General features: G+C 37.3%; 1 protein-coding gene across 3 annotated transcripts in view; it reads right to left on the minus strand.

Moving 5' to 3' along the window:
- The window catches only part of GABRB3 (gamma-aminobutyric acid type A receptor subunit beta3), a 108,360-nt gene that overhangs the window by 13,902 nt on the left and 73,995 nt on the right, over nucleotides 1-20,463 (minus strand). For all 3 annotated transcript variants that reach the window (XM_042867493.1, XM_042867492.1, XM_042867494.1), the window contains 4 exons: nucleotides 12,962-13,182; nucleotides 8,805-8,887; nucleotides 7,571-7,708; nucleotides 1,723-1,875 (listed from right to left, as the gene is read on the minus strand). In XM_042867493.1, the coding sequence (XP_042723427.1) occupies nucleotides 1,723-1,875; nucleotides 7,571-7,708; nucleotides 8,805-8,887; nucleotides 12,962-13,182 (595 nt within the window). The remainder of the gene's footprint in view (nucleotides 1-1,722; nucleotides 1,876-7,570; nucleotides 7,709-8,804; nucleotides 8,888-12,961; nucleotides 13,183-20,463) is intronic.

Raw genomic sequence — 20,463 nt, forward strand, 5'->3', positions numbered from 1 at the left:
GAACTTTATTATACAAATACCAGATGATACAAGATATAATCATCAAGGCACTAATTGTGTTCTGAGAAAAACCTATTAGATGGATTGTCATTCTCTCAAAATTACTTTCTATCATTTGGAAATAGAACACCTGAGCTCTTGAGCTTGTTTTGAATGTATTCTCTGACTTTTGTTGAAATATTTCTGTCATCACAGTATATTACTTGATGAACCAGGGCCTCTTGTGCTACAGACAAATAGACCACATGAGACTGTCTTTTCCCTTATATGAGGAAAAATAATGTGTAAACCTGTTATAGGAAAAAATGGAATGTCATTGGGTTTGCCAACTTCTGTCTAACCGTTTGTTCATTGCAGTTCTGGCCAGCATTTAAAATCCAGATGCTGACTGATGTATTCAAGTGTTTTCCTAATTCTGTCATGATGTCTCCAGGGTGGATCTTTGGTATCAATCGTTCATTTATGAATACAACAGAGCTGTTTGGACCCTACACTACACCTCCCATGAAGCTACTACTTAGCTGCAATATGCTGAACATACACTGGCTCTTCAGTGGTAATGCCAGACTCTGTCATGTATACTACACACATATTCACCAACTAATCCACTTAATATGTAGAATTATTGTACCTATAGAGTAACTGCAGCTAGTATAACATATTTTCAGTCTTAAAAATTCAAATGCTAAGAAGTTATATGAGGTACATATACACGGGTATAATTGCAGCTGCACTCCTTCTGTATATTACATATTGGGTGGTAAAGTATACAGAGAGAAGGTATCCTACGGATATGTCTTGGAGTATTGGTTTGCTGTGGTATATAAGAAAATAATGGGGCTAGGGAATATACTCCAATTTCAAGAAGGGAAGACAGTACAGGAGAAGTTATATAGCATGGGCTTAGAGTAAAGTTTTGAATAAGAATGCAAATGCCAGTAGAAAACAGAGTTGAAGATAGAATTTGGAGTGAGATAAGATGCAGGAGTTATCATAAGGATTATTTAAGGATTATTTATGGATCCATTTTATCTTTCTTGTCTACAGTTATCTGTGAGTATGTTTCTGTAACAGATGAAATACTTCATATGAAATATTTTGAAAATAGGCACCCTTATGTACAGGAGACTTTGATCAGAAAAGATCTTGGACTAGGGTCATCACCCTGTGCTAAATCCGTGTTTTTCTGCCATGAGGTAAATGGCACTATAAGCTGTCATAACAATGCACTCAGTGCACTCTGCATTCTGAGGGTGAGACAGAACATCATGGTCCATAGCTGATGCGTCCCTGTGCTCTGAAGTAGCACATGGTTCTTGAGGTCCCTTCCTGCCACTGTCAGTTAAAGCAGTCAGGACCTCAGGTGGAGGCTTGGAGCTACACTTGTCTTCCCACACTGGCCTGGTCTAAAAGCCCACACTGAAGCCCTTAGCATATGATTCTGGAGCTGGTCCCCTTGCTAAAGTTAGTGACAACAACACTAAATCTGATGAAAACAAGTCTGGGATCCATATGAGCAGCTCATGTCAGAGATTTAATGGTAGATATATTCTTGCATGCAGGGGAAAACTTATCACTTTTGAGGCAATACTGAATGACATGATTTTGACGTAAATGATTTTGGAATATCAAAACACTGACAACATGTTGCAGTCTCTTAACAACTTCCAAAGGCTACATTCAGTCTGACATTTTAATATCCCACTCAATCTCAGCACATACCAAGGGCAACTCTTGCTGCTGATGCATCATAATTGATCCAGAATGACACCCATGATAAAATGGTAATCAGTATGGAGGGCATGTAAGTTTGAAGAATAAAGTATCCAATATTTCTCTTCAACCTGAAGCTCAGTGAGAGTCTTGGATAGGCACCTACGAGAAAGGAAGGAAAAACAGTGTTATTTATGCTGAAGTAAAGACACTTGCAGATACTTCAGTTTCTGTAGAAACTAAAGCATGCACATTTTATGGGGTACTATGACACCTGCAGAACAGCAGGGAAAATGCCTTCACTGTATTACTGGTTGGTATTAAAAGAAAACTTGCAGAGAATATCCAAGCAATTTGTATTTGGGAAGAAAAGAGAGTAAATTATTCTAAATTACTGAACAGATGGATAAGCACTGGTGAGTTTTCAAAGACAGATGCTTAGGTCGCCATGTAAAATACTTATCTAACTATACAATTTCAAGTCTTAAATGTGCATAGTTTGGTATTTACGTGGAAGAGTTGTTCTTGATGTCGTATTCCTTAATTACATCTGAATTATGAGAAACATGATACCTGTAGTGTCAAAAATATAATGAATCCACATGAATGAAAACCTTCAGATCACCTCCAAAGGTCTCTCAAATCAACTAAGGCTGAGCAGAATTTTTCTTCAAAAAATATTTTAATAAAAAAATTGAAGAATGCATAGGTGTATGTACATAGTATACACAGGATTCACAGATTATAGAATCATTATATATTGTTTCAGTGAGAACAAATGATGAAATAATGAATAATCTCAACGTCAGTTTTTAAAAAACAAACATTATATTATTTTAACTTAAAATTTGTGTACTTTAAAGTTAGTTGCAATCTAACTGAATATAGTTAATATACTTACAATGCCCAGACATTAAAAAAAGCAGTGATTTCTTGTACCAAATGCAAACAGGATAAAAACTGAGGGCAGTTGTACAAGAAAAAGATATACGAATGCACACAATACCAGTTCCACATCTTCAGTGTTTCCATTACTAGTCTTAGATTTGATACTTCTAATAGTTCACCTAAAAGCTCTAGTTAAAACCAGCAATGCAGAAAAGAGTTTCTGAACATACCCTGTTCTTATCCTTAGAACACATTCCACCCATCCTGCTGCAAACGTATGCAAGATGTGACAGAATGTGACAAATAAATCAGAATTTACAAGTGTCTTAAAATAAATATTAGCTTAAAATTATGTTCATATTTTTGCATCTGAGAAACAACATCTGCCCATGTATACATGAATGGCCAGCAGGGCAAGGGAGATAATTGTTCCCCTCCAGTCAGCCCTTGTGAGGCCCCATTTGGATTACTGTGACCAGGTCTGTCAGCCCCAGTGCAAGGAGGATGTGGAACTATTGGAGAGAGTTCAGAGGAGAGCCACGAAGATGATCAGAGGGCTGGAGCACCTCTTCTGTGAAGAACAGTTGAAGGAGTTGTGCTTGTTCAGGCTGGAGAAGACTGGGGAGACCTCACTGTGGAGTTTCAGTTTTTAAATACAGCTTATAAACAAGATGGAGAGTGACGGACAGAGATAGGACAAGGGGGAATGGTTTTAAGTAAAAGAACAGAGATATAATTTGGATGTTAAGAGGAAATTCTTAGGATTCTGAGGATACTGAGGCATTCAGTTGCCCAGAGAAGTTGTGGTGTCCCACCCCTGGAGGCGTTCAAGGCCAGCTTGGATGGGATTTAGAGCAACTTTTCCTAGAGGGACATGTCCCTGCCCATGGCAAGGTCTTCAAGGTCCCTTCCAACCCAAATCTTACTGTGAATATAAGAACTATGGATTTCATGAGAAAGAAAGCAAGAGAAGGAATAGAAAACTTCAGATTTCTCTTCACCACATTATTGGTGGGTAAGCTGTGGGTCATGCAACAGAAAGAACACTATGGAGTTTCCAGGCAGCAGAAGCATTCAAAGAGAGTCAAACTTTGCATTTGGTGGATACAACATAGCTCCATCTTCTTTATCAGCAGGTAGGAATTAAGAAGGGTGCTTGATTCTATTTCAAAAAGCAGTTGATTAAGCAACTGATTTGAGCTGCATATATGTGAGCTAGGTGTCTAAGGTTCAGTTACATTTACAGGAGAGCCAGTTCATCTAGTCAATCTAGTAAATGAAACCTAAAGAATTATTTCACTGACTCCTGAAATAAGCTCCTACTGGGGGACTGATTTTGTCTCCAGAGTCTACAGACTGTATTCCCATTGATTAGATTCCCATCAACTGTAATAGAAGTTTAGACATCTAATTCAAATACAGACACTAAAATTAATTATATTCACCTTAAAAGAGATCAAAAAGAATCCCGGCCTTGCAAGTTTCAGAGTAGGTTCAAGGCAGTTTATGGCTCCTGGGTAGTCTAATCAACAGTCTCGCTAGCATCACAGCCACTTACTGGAGTTGACACTTTCCTCTATTTCCAGAGGTAAATAGAGTGTCATGCTGTTCTGTGATGATTTTCCAGGCTCAAAATTTATTGGGAGGTCTGGATCTCAGGAAATTTCAGAATGATTTGATCTTTGTGTAGTTCAAGTTGAAACTAAAATATGAGCTAGTAGCCTCATTTTTAGATACCATGCAGGCAAGGTTCTCCTTTATGTAGCTCTCCCTCATAACCTACATGAAACAAAAATCGCAAGCCCAGATCTTCACCTATCTAAAAAGAATCATCTGGTACATAGGTCACACCTTTTTTTCCTCAAAAATATTTTGCTGCTGTTCAGGGGCAAGATTTTTACCTTTCTTTCCATCTCGTATAACTTGTTGCTGTCCACGTGCTAATTTAAATATTAGAGAGATAACAGAATTTGGCCCAAAGTATTTAAAACAGTACTGGAAACGAAGATGTGAAAACAAATACTTCATAACTGAAGTCAAAGTGTTTCTCCTTCATATATTTGAGCACTCGGTTAAAAAGTGATCACTTGTTCCTGTTTCAATTTCATTAAACACTAGTAAGCTGAAATATCTAGCTCCAAGACTAGATTAGCCCCCTGCTGTTTTATGCAGGTATGAAACAAGATAAGAGAGCTGGTCAGTTACAGAATTCTTAAATTAATCTGCTCTTCTGAGAAGGTTCTTCAGTTCACTGGAAATGTACTCTACAGATTGATCCTTCAGAATATGCCAAATAATTAATTTTCAAACCTTTTAAGACTACCTTCCTTCTACCAACAGGTTGCTCATTTGGCTCAGACTGCTATGCATTTTGAAACTTTCAGGAGGCATGTTATATATCTCCATTCCTGTTTAGTTTCTTAGCATTCATTGATAACATATATTTAGGAGGTGGATTCAGTCCACAGATTAGACACTACATTTCAGGTACTTTCATGTGGATATTTACATACAGATGGTACATAAACTCTTGGTGTAAACCACACAGAAGTAGATGTAATAGCCGTCAGATTCTAAGGGGATGGTTCATCTGCTTGTGTAGAGGTGTCTAATGCCATCTGAAATGTCTCCTATGACAGTCAGTTCTATGACATGAGTCTCTTTGGCATTGAGCAGATATTGCAGATATTGGGAATGGTCAAGCCAGCCTTTTCTTCTTCACAGCAATTTAAATACTACTTCCTCTTAATTTCATCATGGATAAAGAGAACAGGTTTTTCCTTCTGTCTTTGTAGGTGTTTTCTAGACACATAAAGAGTTCAATTTCTATTATGTATTCTCTTTCTTTTTTAAAATACCTGACCATATCTGGATCTCCTGTAATCTAACGTACATTTTCTATACTTCCAGTCATTCTTATTAATCTCCCCCAGGCTTCTGTTGTACCACAGCTTTCTTGAAGAATTCTACCAAAAATAGTCAGCTCAAGCAATGCATGTCAGACTCCACATAAGGATGTTTTTGTTTTTTTTTTCCCCACCAAAAAGATCTTATTTGTTCACATTCAGTCTGAGATCAGCAGTAGGCCCTAGAATTCCAAGTAGATAACTTCAGTCTCACCAGATATTTCCTAGCCTGAATTTGGATAAGAATAATTAGTTGCATAGGTGTTGTATCTCAAAGCCAAAACATCCCAAGCTTAACATTTTCCACAAAAATATACATTGGAATTTTGGTCTTGAGAAGAAATTTAAAAGTGTGCTGACTTTATCTGTCAGATTCACTGGAATGTTTTAGATTTAGTATCAGAATTAGGCACGAAGTTCTGAGAAACAAATGTGCTGATTCTTTTCAATGGAAATAGACACATGAAAGCTCATAATCAATGAAGTTTTTTCATAATGTCCAAAACCAAAATAACAGTAAATGTAGTATTCTATCTTCATCAATGACAAAAATTGTATGCTTCAGAAGATGGTACAAGAAACATGGAATAATCTGTTCTTCTTGATTGTCTCTTTTTACTCCTTAATGTCAAGCTGTCTTAAATTCTGAGACATGAGTTTGTTTTTTTTTTATCTCCTCCACAAACTTGTTGAAAAGAACTGTTGCAACTCTGAATACCTGGTCAGTTATGCAAAAGTCTGCCCACAGTTTTCATTCTCTCTCACATTTGTCTCACAGCTCTTTGGAATTGTCTTTTTCCTGAATTTAACAAATCTCTTTAATCTCTGAATCATTTAATCATGTCATTACTGAAACATATACTGAACTGAAAGGTGGCTTTGGACTGTCATAAAAACTTCCCAGATATATATTTCTCTGTTCTCTTGTTGTCTGAAAGAGACATTCTAGAAAAGTGTATCCAGTCCTGGGGAGGGGCAGATAAACCCTAACTACCAAAGGTGATACTGGTTGCAAAAAGGAGCAATTTATGTTCAGAGTATCTGTTTACCTTAAAAAAAAAAAAAAAAAAAGCCATCAAAAAACAGCCTCCAATACCTCCCATACACAATGAGAAACAAAACCAGCAGCAGTAAGGAAAACCATCATAACAATTTCGATCCCAGCCATGTGTACATTTTGTACTGAAATACAACTCATGTTTCTGTGTACTTTGAAACAGATGCTGTGTCCATAGAGTGGGTGAAGTGATGCTTACAAACATCATAGAACTATGCTTCACTTGTTCTACTGTACTGGGACACACAGAAGAGTACATTTCTGTGGTCTGAAGAGGACAGAAAATCTGGAGGTCCCAGTAGTGCTCCCAAACTCACTGAAGGCTTTCTGTGTTGCTTTAATCTTGTCACACACACATAGGAACATTTTCTATGCTGGTACCTAACGTTAAATGTCTAAATCAGTGTTGTACTTTGTCACCTGAAAACACCCAGTGCTGTGAGTGACCAGTAAATTCTATTCCATCTTCAAGGAAAAAAGAAGCAGGAAACCTAGGGATTACATTTTAGCAACTTAACAAATACCACAAAAGCATCAGCTATGTACACATTACCATAACTGATCAGTGCAAACAATGATTAAAAAGAACCATGAATGTAAATTCTCTATACAACAGCAAAACAAACATGCACAGAAAAGCTGTAGGAAGGTACTCATAAAAACTGTGTTTTTTAAATCTAATATGCCATAACGTACTTTGGTACGAACAGTAAACTTGTAGGCTACATCTTTTAAACTGATGATTCAGAGGTGAATAACTTCATATTTATTTAGATCATACACGTTTAGGCGTATGGTTAAGTATGACACACATGCACACAAAAGAAAAAGGAAAATGAAACAAGAAATGCTATTTCACGGGCTCCTGCCTCCAGGCCTTATTTGAGTCATTTCTTCAGCCACTCACACAACACAGTTCTAAGACTATATATAACAATGATAAATAAAACAATAATTGTCATATAGAAGATAATTAAATACTGAGTAGGCAAATGATAATACTTGCCTGTGGCAAAGACAACATTCTTGGACACCAGTCTATATTCCACGATGGAGAACTGAGGAAGCTCAATCCTTTCCACACCAGTGACTGCATTATCTCCACCTCTCCAGTAGAACTCTATGTCGTCAGTCGTGTAGCCATCTGCAGGCCAGGCAGGAGAGCAAGTGAGAAACAACAGCAGACAGGAGCAGAGCTTCAAATACAGTACACACAGTCTGTCCTTTGAGGCAATGAAAAGGATCAGAACAGTTGGACCAGTGTATGAATTTTTGTTCTAAATCTCTCCTGAAAAGGTGCTTGCATTACAGTCCGCACAGGAGTTTGAGGCAAAATACTGTGGTTTTTTTTTTTTTTTTTTCTTTCTTTCTTTATTTCTATCATTCTTATAGCATTCACTCTAGGATTAATGGCCCCAGTAAGACAGGAAATACCACCCATTAGCACTTTCAGGGATTGCAGACTGCAATCTACAAAATCACAGATCAGTCTGATTTAAGATATCATACGCATCTAGACTGATAACAAGTGCATATTTACATTGGTAATCACCAGAAAAAATGTGGATTATTCTATAAATACAGATAAACATAGCTGGGGCAGATATTTTCCAATCACACTGAAGGGTGTGAGTCACACTGTTTCCATTTAGCTTCTGCAGTGGACGACCCCAGCTGAATATAGAGCATGTACTAGCACATACTCCAGCCAGTTGCAGAAATGGAGTAGGAACCCTTGAAGCAGAAACATACATCTGAATATTGCAGTTCTAGGACATGACTAGGTGGAAACGTGAGTCTGGTTCTATGTGGAACAGACCTACAAACCATAAATGGGGCTGATTTGAGAGCCCAGGGGGTCCTGCAACAAGAGCATCCATGCATAAAAAAGGAAAGAAAACAATATCACAGTGATCTTCTTCTTTAAAACGAATCTGATTAAAATATGAATGTTCATTCTCTTGTGTTTACAATAAGCATCCAGTCAGTGGCTCTGCTAACTCAGGCTGGAACAACAAACTGCTGCATTCTGTCCTAGACCTGTTCTCCTAGGATGGATTCTTCCGTAGAAATGTATGAATCTGTATGTTTAAAAGGTCAAATAAATAAACAGAAGCAGATGATAATTACTTGATTCACACCATGGTTATAGACACCAGTGAAAATGTTCTGTATTTGTATAAATGGAAAACCACCCCACATCTGTGCCAAGTTTTACATGCATCTTCTTATGTACGTACAGCTTTCTATTTCAAGAGTACAGTTCTGTTCATCTAGCGGGTATCTTCTCAAGTCCATCATACAAGCTGCAGTGGTTGTGATTCTGAAATACAAACACCAAATAGAATTGCTATACAGCTTGTAATCCTTTTTTTTTTTTTCTTTTAATTGCTCTTTTTTTTTTTTTTCTCTCACATTGAGGATTCTCTTTGAAGAATAGCTTTACATAATTAAAAATCTGGTCCATACTTTTACAATGAGCAGCAGCTTACAAAAACAGCAGATACACTGACCTCAACGGAAATACTCACCAAGACTTACACTCATGTGACCAGTCCCTTTGGGGCTCAATGAACCTATCTGCATATGCAAATATTTCAAAAACCTTTGCTGAGATTAAACAATATGACTTTATAGCAGAAAACACAAGGCGATAAAAGTCTGCTACAAATGTCAAAATTGTAAGAGCTGTGTGAATAACCCATTTATTGTTTCTGTGGCAGCTGGAGAAAAAAAGCCTGAAATGTTGAAGAAACATTGCAAGTCCAGCAAAACGCTTTGTTTAAAGTTCAGTTTATTTCTCCAGTTTTCAAAAATAAATTAAAAGAGATTTTGCAATGAAATGTTATATTGAATTTTCAGTTTTCCCCCAACTCAGAATACATTTTTGCTTTTTAATTTCCAGTGCTGGCAATATAGCACACTAATGATGAATTTTTAAACCATTTCACTACTGATGAATCTGCATTTTTAATCCAACTCTTCTATACCAAGAGTGTCAGCAACACACACATGCATGACCGAAACAACTTATTAAGAGATTCACAAAGCATTTGGCCTTTCTTTTCGAATTAATGGACTGACATAATTAGTAATTTTTTTTTTTTAATTCAACTTTTAGAAAGATACAACTGTGTGCACTAACTTGTGATTAACCTCCAGTGTATTTCAGAATACTGCTGAGTCATAGTTGTCATTGTAATGGATGGATCTCATCATTATGGATTATCTCTTATCAATCTCTTTTTAGTGCCTTTATATGAATTTCACATTATTTTCTGGGCCTCATTAGGTCCATTCTTTACTGATCCTTTTCTAATTTAAACACAGCATGGACCTTGTACAGAGTTAATTCCCGAACAAATAATATTCTGGTGATAATTTATGCTAATGACACAGAAGGGAAAATGCATTAAATGCTCCTCGAAAAGATGGGACTCTCAATTTTAAGTTTTGTCCATGTGCTTTTTCCTGTTCAGAACTTTCTGTTTCATCCCTCAGGCTTTTGAAATGACAGCCAACTAGTTTGGTAAACTGGTTTAAAATTCATGGGCAGCATTTACAGATGAGAGAAGTAGTTAGACGTTTTTATTCAACTCTCATGCAATAAAATGCCCCACATCTGCTTTTACTATAAATGTCTCATCCAGTTCACTGAGAAACAGAAGAAAAAAATGCTTTTCCTGAGCAAATAGCTTATTTCAGGTAGATAACTTCACATAATATCCAAGGGAAGGGAGTTGCAATATCCCCTCCAACCATCTCACAGTATAGTAGAAGTCACACCTCTATGACTGTGGAAAATGATTTTGTAAGAAAGCATTCTAATTTCTTTGTATGGGGAGAGACAGTTGTATGGGCAGAAAGGCAACGGGTAGGTCAAGCAACAAAAAAAAGCTCAAGGATATATTTTCATTTGTGTTCTACCAGCAGACAGTGGAAAGGCACACATTGGATCATTGCCCCTCTCAGCCTAGGGCAGGATTATGCCTCTGCCACTGCTGTCCATTCTATGTGCCCTCAGACTGCCCTTATATTAAGTCCCATAAGCTTTCAGGCATCAGGTATTGATTACAGGATGACTTCAGGTCAACCCACCTCCAGCTGTCTGCTGGGAGATGCCCTGGTTCTATACAAGAATCTGTACATTCCTGCTCAAGCATCTTTTTATACTATGTATGCAGTATGTAAGATTTTAATTTCATAAATAACCAGTAAGAAACATACAAACAAAAAAGATACAGTTAGATGTAGAAAGGAATAGGTTTAGCAGATTTACTCAAAGTAACTTGAGTGCTTAGAGGTCCCCGCTGAATGAACGTTCAAGCAATCAAACTTAACTTGCACGAATGCTCAACAAAAGCAAATGCTAATTTCTCTAACTTGTGCATGCTACCAAAAAGAAAAGGTTTATTATTTATGGGATGGGATGCTTCCTTACACAGCAGGACAAGATTTCAAGAAGTCATCATTACAGCAGTGACAGGGAAACAATTACAAGCCAGATAAAGATAAAGCTGAACACAGATGCACATATATTTTGTTTGGAAGCAAGAAACACAATATATTTTTAATTGTTAAAATTCTCCATTCTAATTATCTGTCCTCTGGATATAGCTTCTCTTATCTTCCCTGTTACTTTATTATAGAATCATCATAGAATCATAGAATTGGATTGAAAAGAACCACAATGATCATCTAGTTTAACTCCCCTTCTATGTGCAGGGTCGCAACCACTATGCCAGGCTGCCCAGAGCCACATCCAGCCTGGCCTTGAATGCCTCTAGGGATGGGGCATCCACAGTCTCGCAACCAGTTCCACCCTCTGAGTGAAAAATTTCCTCCTAATATCCAACCTAAACCTCCCCTGTCTCAGTTTAAAACCATTCCCCCTTGTCCTATCACTATCCACCCTCGTAAACAGCTGTTCCCCCTCCTGTTTATACACTCCCTTCAGGTATGGGAAGGCCACAATGAGGTTTCCCCAGTCTTCTGTTCTCTAAGCTAAACAAGCCCAGTTCCCTCAACCTTTCTTCATCGCAGAGGTACTCCAGCCCTCTGATCATCTTAGTGGCCCTGGACTGATCACCTTTCATATATTGGTAGATTGTACAGGGACACCATCGTTGATGTTCTAGGAGGTGCTGCATAAACAACTAACAGAAAAATGCTCTCTATACCCCAAAAGTTTACAATATAAATCAGTCTAAGTGATACAAATACATTTTATTTGACTGGGTCATGGTCCTGACAGATAATTTGATCCTCTCTTTATCTTAATTCAGAAATATATTCATCCAAAAAAAAAAAAAAAAAAAAAGTCCAGCTGCAACATCTGACCATCACAACTAACTTTTCCATCTTGTGAACATCTATCATGTTTTATGTATGGGTGATAACCATGTGATGCCTTCCATATAAAATAAATACATTCCTCCACTCCATTTATTTATTAACACTGTACTGCTTGAGAACAAGAAGTCTACATATGACAAGTGTACAAGCAGTGGAAAAGACTGCTTTTAATTGTCAGTCTATAATGCCTTTTTTTTTGTTTTGATCTATTATGGAAAAAGCCATTGTACAGTCCTAAATTCGTCTACTGTTCTGAACAAGGTGGGAAAAAAATAGTATGATGCTCAAAGAAATCCCACAATTAAAAATATAAGAAACTTCCTATGATGGAAACAAAGTTTACATTACCAAAGTCTTGTTTTGCCGATATTGTGCAAATCACCAGAGCATACAGAATTTACCTGTCCAAAGAAAGGAATTTTTTTATACTGCTGAGTGTTCCATCAAGTTTTTTGGCTTGTTTTATAAATGTACATTTATTAAGGCAGGGGTTTTCTGGCACTCTTATTCATAAAAGTTATGATAGAAAACAAAGAAAACACAGACCAATCCTAAAACACAGGATCATGTAAGGATGCTTTGTTGCTCTCGTTTGAAATATAAAACGCTGTAGTGCTGATCCCTGTTTGAAAAAATTGCTGAAGGTACATAGAGGCATGGTCTTAACAGTACTGAATCCATTTAACCAGAACTGTTTGTAGCTTTCTTTTCCTCTACAGAGAACATATGCACACACATTCAAACCTACTGCCTCTATTTTGAGCAAAATGTTCAGGTTTACAATTAATATTTGCCTTTCTGCTTCATGCAGCCACTGGGCTTTCCAGATATGGCAGCTCTACATAAACAGATAAAACCTGACTGAGAATGCTTCTGGCAAAATTAAGAAACATTGACTGTGTCATTTATTTTCTATGGGCATCTTTCAGAGTTGCAGGGAAGGTTACATAATATGCTGCACACTGTAATAACCTTGTACCAGGAAACAAATATCAACAATACATAACAATGGCTGTGAAATCTTCATCACGAAAGTACAGACCTGAGGCCATAAAGCACCGTTCCATCTGGATGAAGGCGAATCATTCGGTTCTTCACAGTAACACCGTGCACAAATGATTTCTTGTCATTTAAGAAGTAGGTGTCAGGCACCCAGAGTTGATCTGCCACTCGATTATCAAGCGTCAGGTTGAGAGGTATGCCAGCATATGCCAGTCTCTTATCTCTCCAGTACTGTTGAAAATACATAGTCAAAGTGTAATCCTGGTAAGAAGAAACAGAAGTACAATAAATAGTCAATAATTCATGGCACAACTAGAAGAAAAAGTATTTTTCTGTCACTTGTTTACTTCACTGCTGCTTTATTTTGTATATATGTATATGTAAAAAAGCTTAATCAAAATGTTAAATATTCCTATCAGCTATTAAATGATTCTAATAATTCAAGTATCATTGTGGTCTAAGAAAGATTTTCAAAACCTTAAGAAATGCAGCTCTTACTGTTATCTTTTGTCTTTTTCCTCCTTTTCTTTCATGCAGTCCCAAAAATTACCTAAAAATGATGATTCTGTGAAATGATAAGCAATGTAACAGAAAAATAGTATAGTTTTCCCTATTTTCAAAACTGATAGATGAACTGAAAAACCCTAGAAGTATTTGAAAACAACATTCAAAATCATTTTCTAAAAACTGGTTGCCAAGTTGTTGCTTATGTATGTGCTTTTGTGAGAGACTGCATCTGGCAGGCACATAGAGCTTTGCTCACCAACAGCCGGCATCTAATACATACTAATGTCAATGTTTGGTTTTCATAACTTTGCCAGTAGAGGTCTATGGGGTCAGCTGTAAGTTGTGATCGCTAAGCCAACTTAATATCCAAAACATGGATATAGAAACCTAAAAGATTCAGCCGGAAAATATCAGGTTTTTTTCAGAATATGCTAACTTGCTTAGGTCATGTCATGATAACACTTTAGACAATATGCCTCACTCGTGCTACTATCAAAACATATAAAGGTGCATGGGAGTTCTTCCAAGTTCAATGTCAGCAAAGATGAAAATCACATGAAACAGCCAGATTTTCTGTTTGAAACGAAAAAGCTTTGTTTTCTTTCCCACATGGTTTTCAAGGTGTGGAAGAACATTTTCATTTTTACATAGCCTTGTTTAAGCAAGAAATAAAAGAAATACACAACTAAACATAATACCCTGCATATGGAAATTAATGTTTGAAATCAAAGAAAACACTGCTCTTAAGTCTAATAATATTGCTGTATTTAACCATGATAGAAACGGGACAGTAAGTACAGGTCATTAAAACTCTGATTTTCAAATTAGAGAAGTGCTTTAAATGAAAAAACTCTTCCCAAAACACTGAGAAATTTATGCCATCTCCAAACACATTTAAATATTTAGCAGCAGGTGTGCAAACCACAGGATACCTGCATTTGCATCTGGTTCTACAAGCTGCTGATACAAAAGCCCTCAGGCTTGCTGCTTGTTTGGGAAAAGGCTGCTTGGGGTTTTTAAGTACAACTGTTGGGAACAGACCATTCCTGTAATGGGTCTCATGTGGAGACAACCCAACTTTAGGCAGTGATCCGACTCTGTTTCCCTCAGCCCCTCAAGCTTCTTCTTGAAAGCAAATGAAACTCCAGCACACCTTTCGCTCTCAGAGACTTTGCACTGTTTATTCAGTGATTCATTCTCTCTAATGAGGTAGCTGCTATAGCTTTAAGAAATCAATTTTAATTGCTTAGCAAATAAATCATTATAGTTATCAAGGGCAAGCTGTTCCTATTTTAACAAACCTTTGAAAAGAAAGGACCAGCAATGGGAGAAAGCAGCCCACATGCAACTGCGTGAATGGGAGCTCATCCTTTAAAACCCAGATCTGAGATGACTGCCCAGGAGTATGTGTGGCAGTTCTTGTTGGAGGCTCTCTGCAGTGGGACTCACTGTCAGTGCCCATCAACCAAGCAGCACTCGTTGTGCCTGCCCTGCTCCATTAGGAGGAGCTCAGTTCCATGCAACCAGCTTGTTGATGCTGATGTACTGGAATGAGCATCCTCCACCAGTTTCATTTGGGCTTAATTAAAGCTTGTTTCTATTAACATTCTGAATTTGCTGTGTGTTTGAGTTTTGTAACGTTTGCAGTCTGATATCAAGAAAGCTGTAGACATAAAGCTCACTATGTATATATGTGCAAAATGCAAGACAGAAATAAAGAAATAAGCTGTCCCCATATGTTATTGAAAGGAGTGAACCTAGATGGCACTAAAATGTGACAGAAGCAGTACATTTGTACACAGGACAGTTTTAGGCTAAGTTCCTTTTTCCTTAGAAAAAAACAATACATGCTAACAGCTAATGAATGGATCAATTAACTAAGTAAAATATGTGCAATAATATAAGCAATGACATTCCCTCATTTTATTTATTTAACCGAAGTTTACTGTGTCAGGGAAAAGCAGAGAAAGGAGTTTACAAATTGAATAAGAGCCATGCTTGTTCACCATTACTCTTGTTCTGATAGCTTATAGCTACAAAAGCAGTGGCAGCAAACATATTAGAACAGCGTTGAAACTTTCTGGTTGCACAAACAACTATAAAGTTCCTCAGGGCAGCTCTACCAAAGGTACTACTGGAATCTAAGTGTATTAAAACCTACAAGGATGTCATTCTTTGACTAGCCAATTTATGAGGTTCTGTACCCACAAAAGAAATTTTCTCCTTTTTCTGCACTCCAGATGAAAATGATGAAATGGTTTGAACATGGACTGGAAAAAAAATGCAGGTAACATTTTTCAGGTAAAATGAGAAAATGGATTTTTACTCCTAGGTAAGTAGCCCAAAAAGTTTATTTAGGATCACCTTCCTTCAGGGATGCTTATGATGACTATCCCTGATATAGTGGTCAAGAAGGTAGATGTCTAAAGTCAGAAGAGATTAATCCCATCACAGCTTCTGTCAAAGATGATACAGACCTTCCAGCTTTACGAAATTCTAACTACTGCACAGAGCAGCAGTCAATTTCCTCAACTGCAAAGGCCTTCATAAATCATATTTTTTTCCCTACGATACCATAACACATTCAAGGTCCACCTTTCCCCCTCTCCAGTTCTTCATACTAATAGATAAGTCAGATCAAGAATGATAATAACAAACAACAACAACAACAAAAAAATAACGTTCAAAAGCCCTGACAGAAGAATGAACACAATGCTTCTGAAGCACATGAAAGATTTTAGTTTACATATTAGCAGGAAATTCTTTACCAATAGGGCAGTGAGACCCTGGCACAGCTGCCCAGAGAAGCCGAAGGTGCTCGAGACCAGGCTTGATGGGGCACTGGGCAACCTAAGCTGATGGGGGGCAGCCCTGCCTATGGCAGGGGTTGGGGCTGGGTGGACTTTAAAGTCTCATCCAGCTCAAACCATTCTGTGACTCTATGAAATGTCTTCCAAGTGGGTAAAGCTTGACTGCACAGGCAACAAGAGACTTATTTTACATATTCAAAGACCATGGACCATCTACTGCAGTCATGTCAGTAATGTAAGGAAATACAGATACATTGTTGTTTTTTCAACACAGTTTCCCTAGGGAAAAACAAAAGAAAAAACTCAAATAGCAGATAATACTTGGAAAAAAATTCAGACAGAATGGTAAAGAGGCATCCAGCACAATTTAAATAGATCATAATATAGCTATTTTTCATAAGCATTATCTATTATTTCCAAATAAGCAAGAATTACATACAAATGTTATGAAAGTTAACTACGTTCAAACAAATGTTTAAGTCTTTCCTCCATTATATTTGTCAGATTGAACATAACTTGTATGAAGTACGGCTATGACTTGACTCACTTCAGACAGGCAGAAACATTGTAGTGTACTCCAGAACAGCACTTTACTGCACTCGCCACTAATTAACCACTAATACTAATACAATGCAATATTAAAAACAAACCTGTTTGTGTACCATCACAGTGTTGCCTACCTTTAGCTTCTCTGTCCTCCACTCAATAAAAAAGGAAAGAAAAAAATTTAAGCGTAGTTTGTTCATCAAAATAAAATTAAAAGCATTTTAACAGAAATAGGGATCTAAAATTGATGATCACTGTTTACAGTTTGCTATGCATTGAGAATGTAAAAGTTATCCATTAGCTGTAAAAATGTTTTTTGCAAAATGACTGCTCAATAGAACACTATAATTAATAATTATGATGGAATACTATAAATATGTCAGTTAATCAAAATAAATTATTCATTCAGAATAGATGTATTGAAAAATACTAGGAACATAAAAAGGAGTTATCCAAAGTGTATTCAATTTCTTGAGAATACAGTCCTACATACACTTGATAATGCAAATTCCTGTCTTAGATTTGCATTTGGATATAAATTCACATTGTTCTCTTGACCAATAGACACTGTAATTATTAACATCAGCTAATAGACGATTATTTTTTGGCTGAGCTAAATTAAATACTCATTCAGTGGATAAAAAGATGTAAGAAAATCCATGCCTTAGTTTCCATGTAAGTAAAAATTACCTTCCTTTATGTTCCAAAAATTAGATATGGCCACTGCAATATAAGGAGCTATTTTAGAAGCACTGATGATTGAGTTACTTTCTTTCCAATAAGTCCGAAGTGAATTGCAAAGCCAAACTCATGAATCCTATGCACGACAACACAGCTGTAAATCTCTTCCTCCACTACACACAGAAAAGACCTGAGAAATAGTTCATGCACACATTAATTCAGTTACAGTTAAACATGAATAATAAAGACATTCAGAATGGCTAGCCTTAAGAAGTCAGAACTTACCAACAATACTATTCAAGTGTCTGAGCTCATCACTTAAATGTTTTTTCTGAGAATTCAAAATGTTCTAAAAGGTTCAAAAATATTCACACTATAGAAAACACTATCCATTATATTTTATCCGTTGACAATTTGATTAAGTTCTTTACAGAGAGAGTGGTGAGGTGCTGGAACAGGCTGCCCAGAGAGGTTGTGGATGCCCCATCCCTGGATGTGTTCAAGGCCAGGTTGGATGGGGCCCAGGGCAGCCTGGTCTAGCATTAAATGGGGAGGTTGGTGGCCCTGCATGTGGCAGGGGGTTGGAGATTCATGATCCTTGAGGTTCCTTCCAACCCCAATCATTCTGTGATTCTGTGATTTTCCTAATACAAAAATACTGTATATAACTTTGTCAGTTGTCACTGAATGCCTATTGCTTTGCAAAGCCTTTTACAAAAGAACTTTCTGGTCAGAACCTTGTACGAGACTGGTGTTAGTAGTTTATGAGAACTCGAGTGAAGGAGATGGACACATGCACACAGACACATGCACACATACCCTCTGTTGCCAACATTTTGTAGTCTCCCTGTTATGTTTAAGATTCATTTCTCCTATGAGATCCTGATTCAGAATTCTGTCCAACACCACTTGGAAACTACAATAACGACAGGTTACAAACATGGCACATTTTCTCTACAATGTGGATAAAATATTCTTCTGTTAAGAAAGTACAGTGTTAAGGAATCTGTTACACTAATTTCACTTTGATCCTCTGATATCCATGTTATATTCATATCCTTTATACGAAGTGACCATTATTTTTTCCCACTTCTACTGAAGCACAGGGAGTTATAGATAGGTATAGGAAATATTTAGCCTTGAAGAGCCTATTTGATGCTTCAAAATGTAGTTTTCCAAAGAAATAAATGACAATCCGCATCATTCTTGTCCTTTCCCAGCCTTTGGCACAAGAGTTCCCATCTCCAAAGAACCGGTTCCCCCACCGAGCATCTCTTGGCGCTCTGAGAAGGTTGCCATACCAACCAGCACTGGGCTTTCTACACACATGGTTGACATAGCAACCAGCCCCAGCAGCATTCTCCCCTGCTTTCTGGTGTGAAGTGGTGGTCACTATCAGAGAGGAGAAGCTTCTGGGCAGGAAGAAAGGGAGTAATCAGGCAACGTTCACCTATGGCTGCCTCATAGCGTGTTCCTGCTGCAGCCATGGGAGCTTACCCTTCAAAAGCTGGACATTGGCTTCTTCCTTTATGTGTGCCTCTGAACACAGTAAGTTTTTGGGGATGCCGTCCTAGTCTTGGGATGCTCTTTTTATCCAGACATCAGAGCACACTAGCTGCTATGTGAGCAAGGACTTGGCTAGAACTTTGGCAGGCAAATACGGAGACAGAAATAATGCAAATATTTCAGACCAAGGACATAAGTCAGGACAAGATGACAAGAAAGCTATCTAATTCTTCACAGGTAGGGGGAAGAGTACTTAGAATATTCTTTCTCTGATTCAGAGTACTGTAGGTCTTGACACCAGAGACTTTTAAGTAACCAGGAGCTTCTATTCCCAAAGGGCTGATCAAAGGAAAGCTAATGTACACAAAAAATTTACACACTGGGGATATAATGCCTTCCAATATGCTGGCAGAAAGCTAGCTAAAAGAAGCATACTATACCCTTTCAGAGCTGCCCAAGATTGTGTGGAAAACTGCAATCAAAACCCACTTGATAATGGACAGATGAAACATAAAAATCACCACCTGATGGAGTTCTCAAAAAAAAAAAAAAAAAAAAAGTTTATGTTATACACTCAAAAGGTAACAAAAAATGAGATTAATTAATAATATATACACTCTAAAAAAACCCAATCACTCATCGGAAAGAAAAAAATAAAACTAGGCTTAGTAGAACACTGAATGTTTCATGCAGAACCAATTTATTTATTTTAGAGCTGACAGGACCTCAAGAAAACAGGTACATTTAATTGCACTAATTGAAATCCTGCTAACAACCCACAGGGAGGAAAAAAATCAACCTCTATCAGCTGTCAGCTGGTTCCCACGATTGAAGCAGCTGACCTTACAAAGATGGGAACTGACAGGTAATGGAGTGTTCCTCCTACACAGTCACGGGATGTGCCACCACTGAGTTACAGAACTGAGCTAGCGCCCTAAAATCTTAAAGCTATGGGATTTCTTGCCAGCTATGAGATAGGAGCAGAGATTAGAAATTTGGGATCTGTTCGGTACTCATTTTCAGAGAATGTCATGCTTCTATGTAATTCTTTCCAGAAATACGTCGCATTATAGCCCTCTTTGACATTACCTGAAATATCAGTAAAAATCTGAAGGAAAAGTGAAATAAAGAAAGCTCTACACATTGACGCTACTTGTCATATTTCTTCACTGCTTTCTGTTTACATCTAATCCCTTTAGTGTCAGTAAGGTGTCCCAGGACAGCAGTTTACCAACTACCTCCATAGTTGTACGTACACAATTGCATTTATGGTGACAGTATTCAAAACACATAACTGTGCCATTCTTATTTACTATCACAAAACATGAAAACCATCTAAAATCATCTTCAGTGAAAGCCATATTTCAGACTGAAAATTCTGCAGTCTTTTTTCCACTACAGAATTGTCAAAAGACCTTTTTAAAGAAACTTCAGAACTTGTGTACTATTTTTTTAATCACCCAAGAGTTAAGAAATAAAACAACACTATATT

This window comes from Lagopus leucura, unplaced genomic scaffold, assembly GCF_019238085.1.
Source record: "Lagopus leucura isolate 7727_CA_CO unplaced genomic scaffold, USGS_WTPT01 Super-Scaffold_100001, whole genome shotgun sequence".
NCBI lineage: Eukaryota > Metazoa > Chordata > Aves > Galliformes > Phasianidae > Lagopus > Lagopus leucura.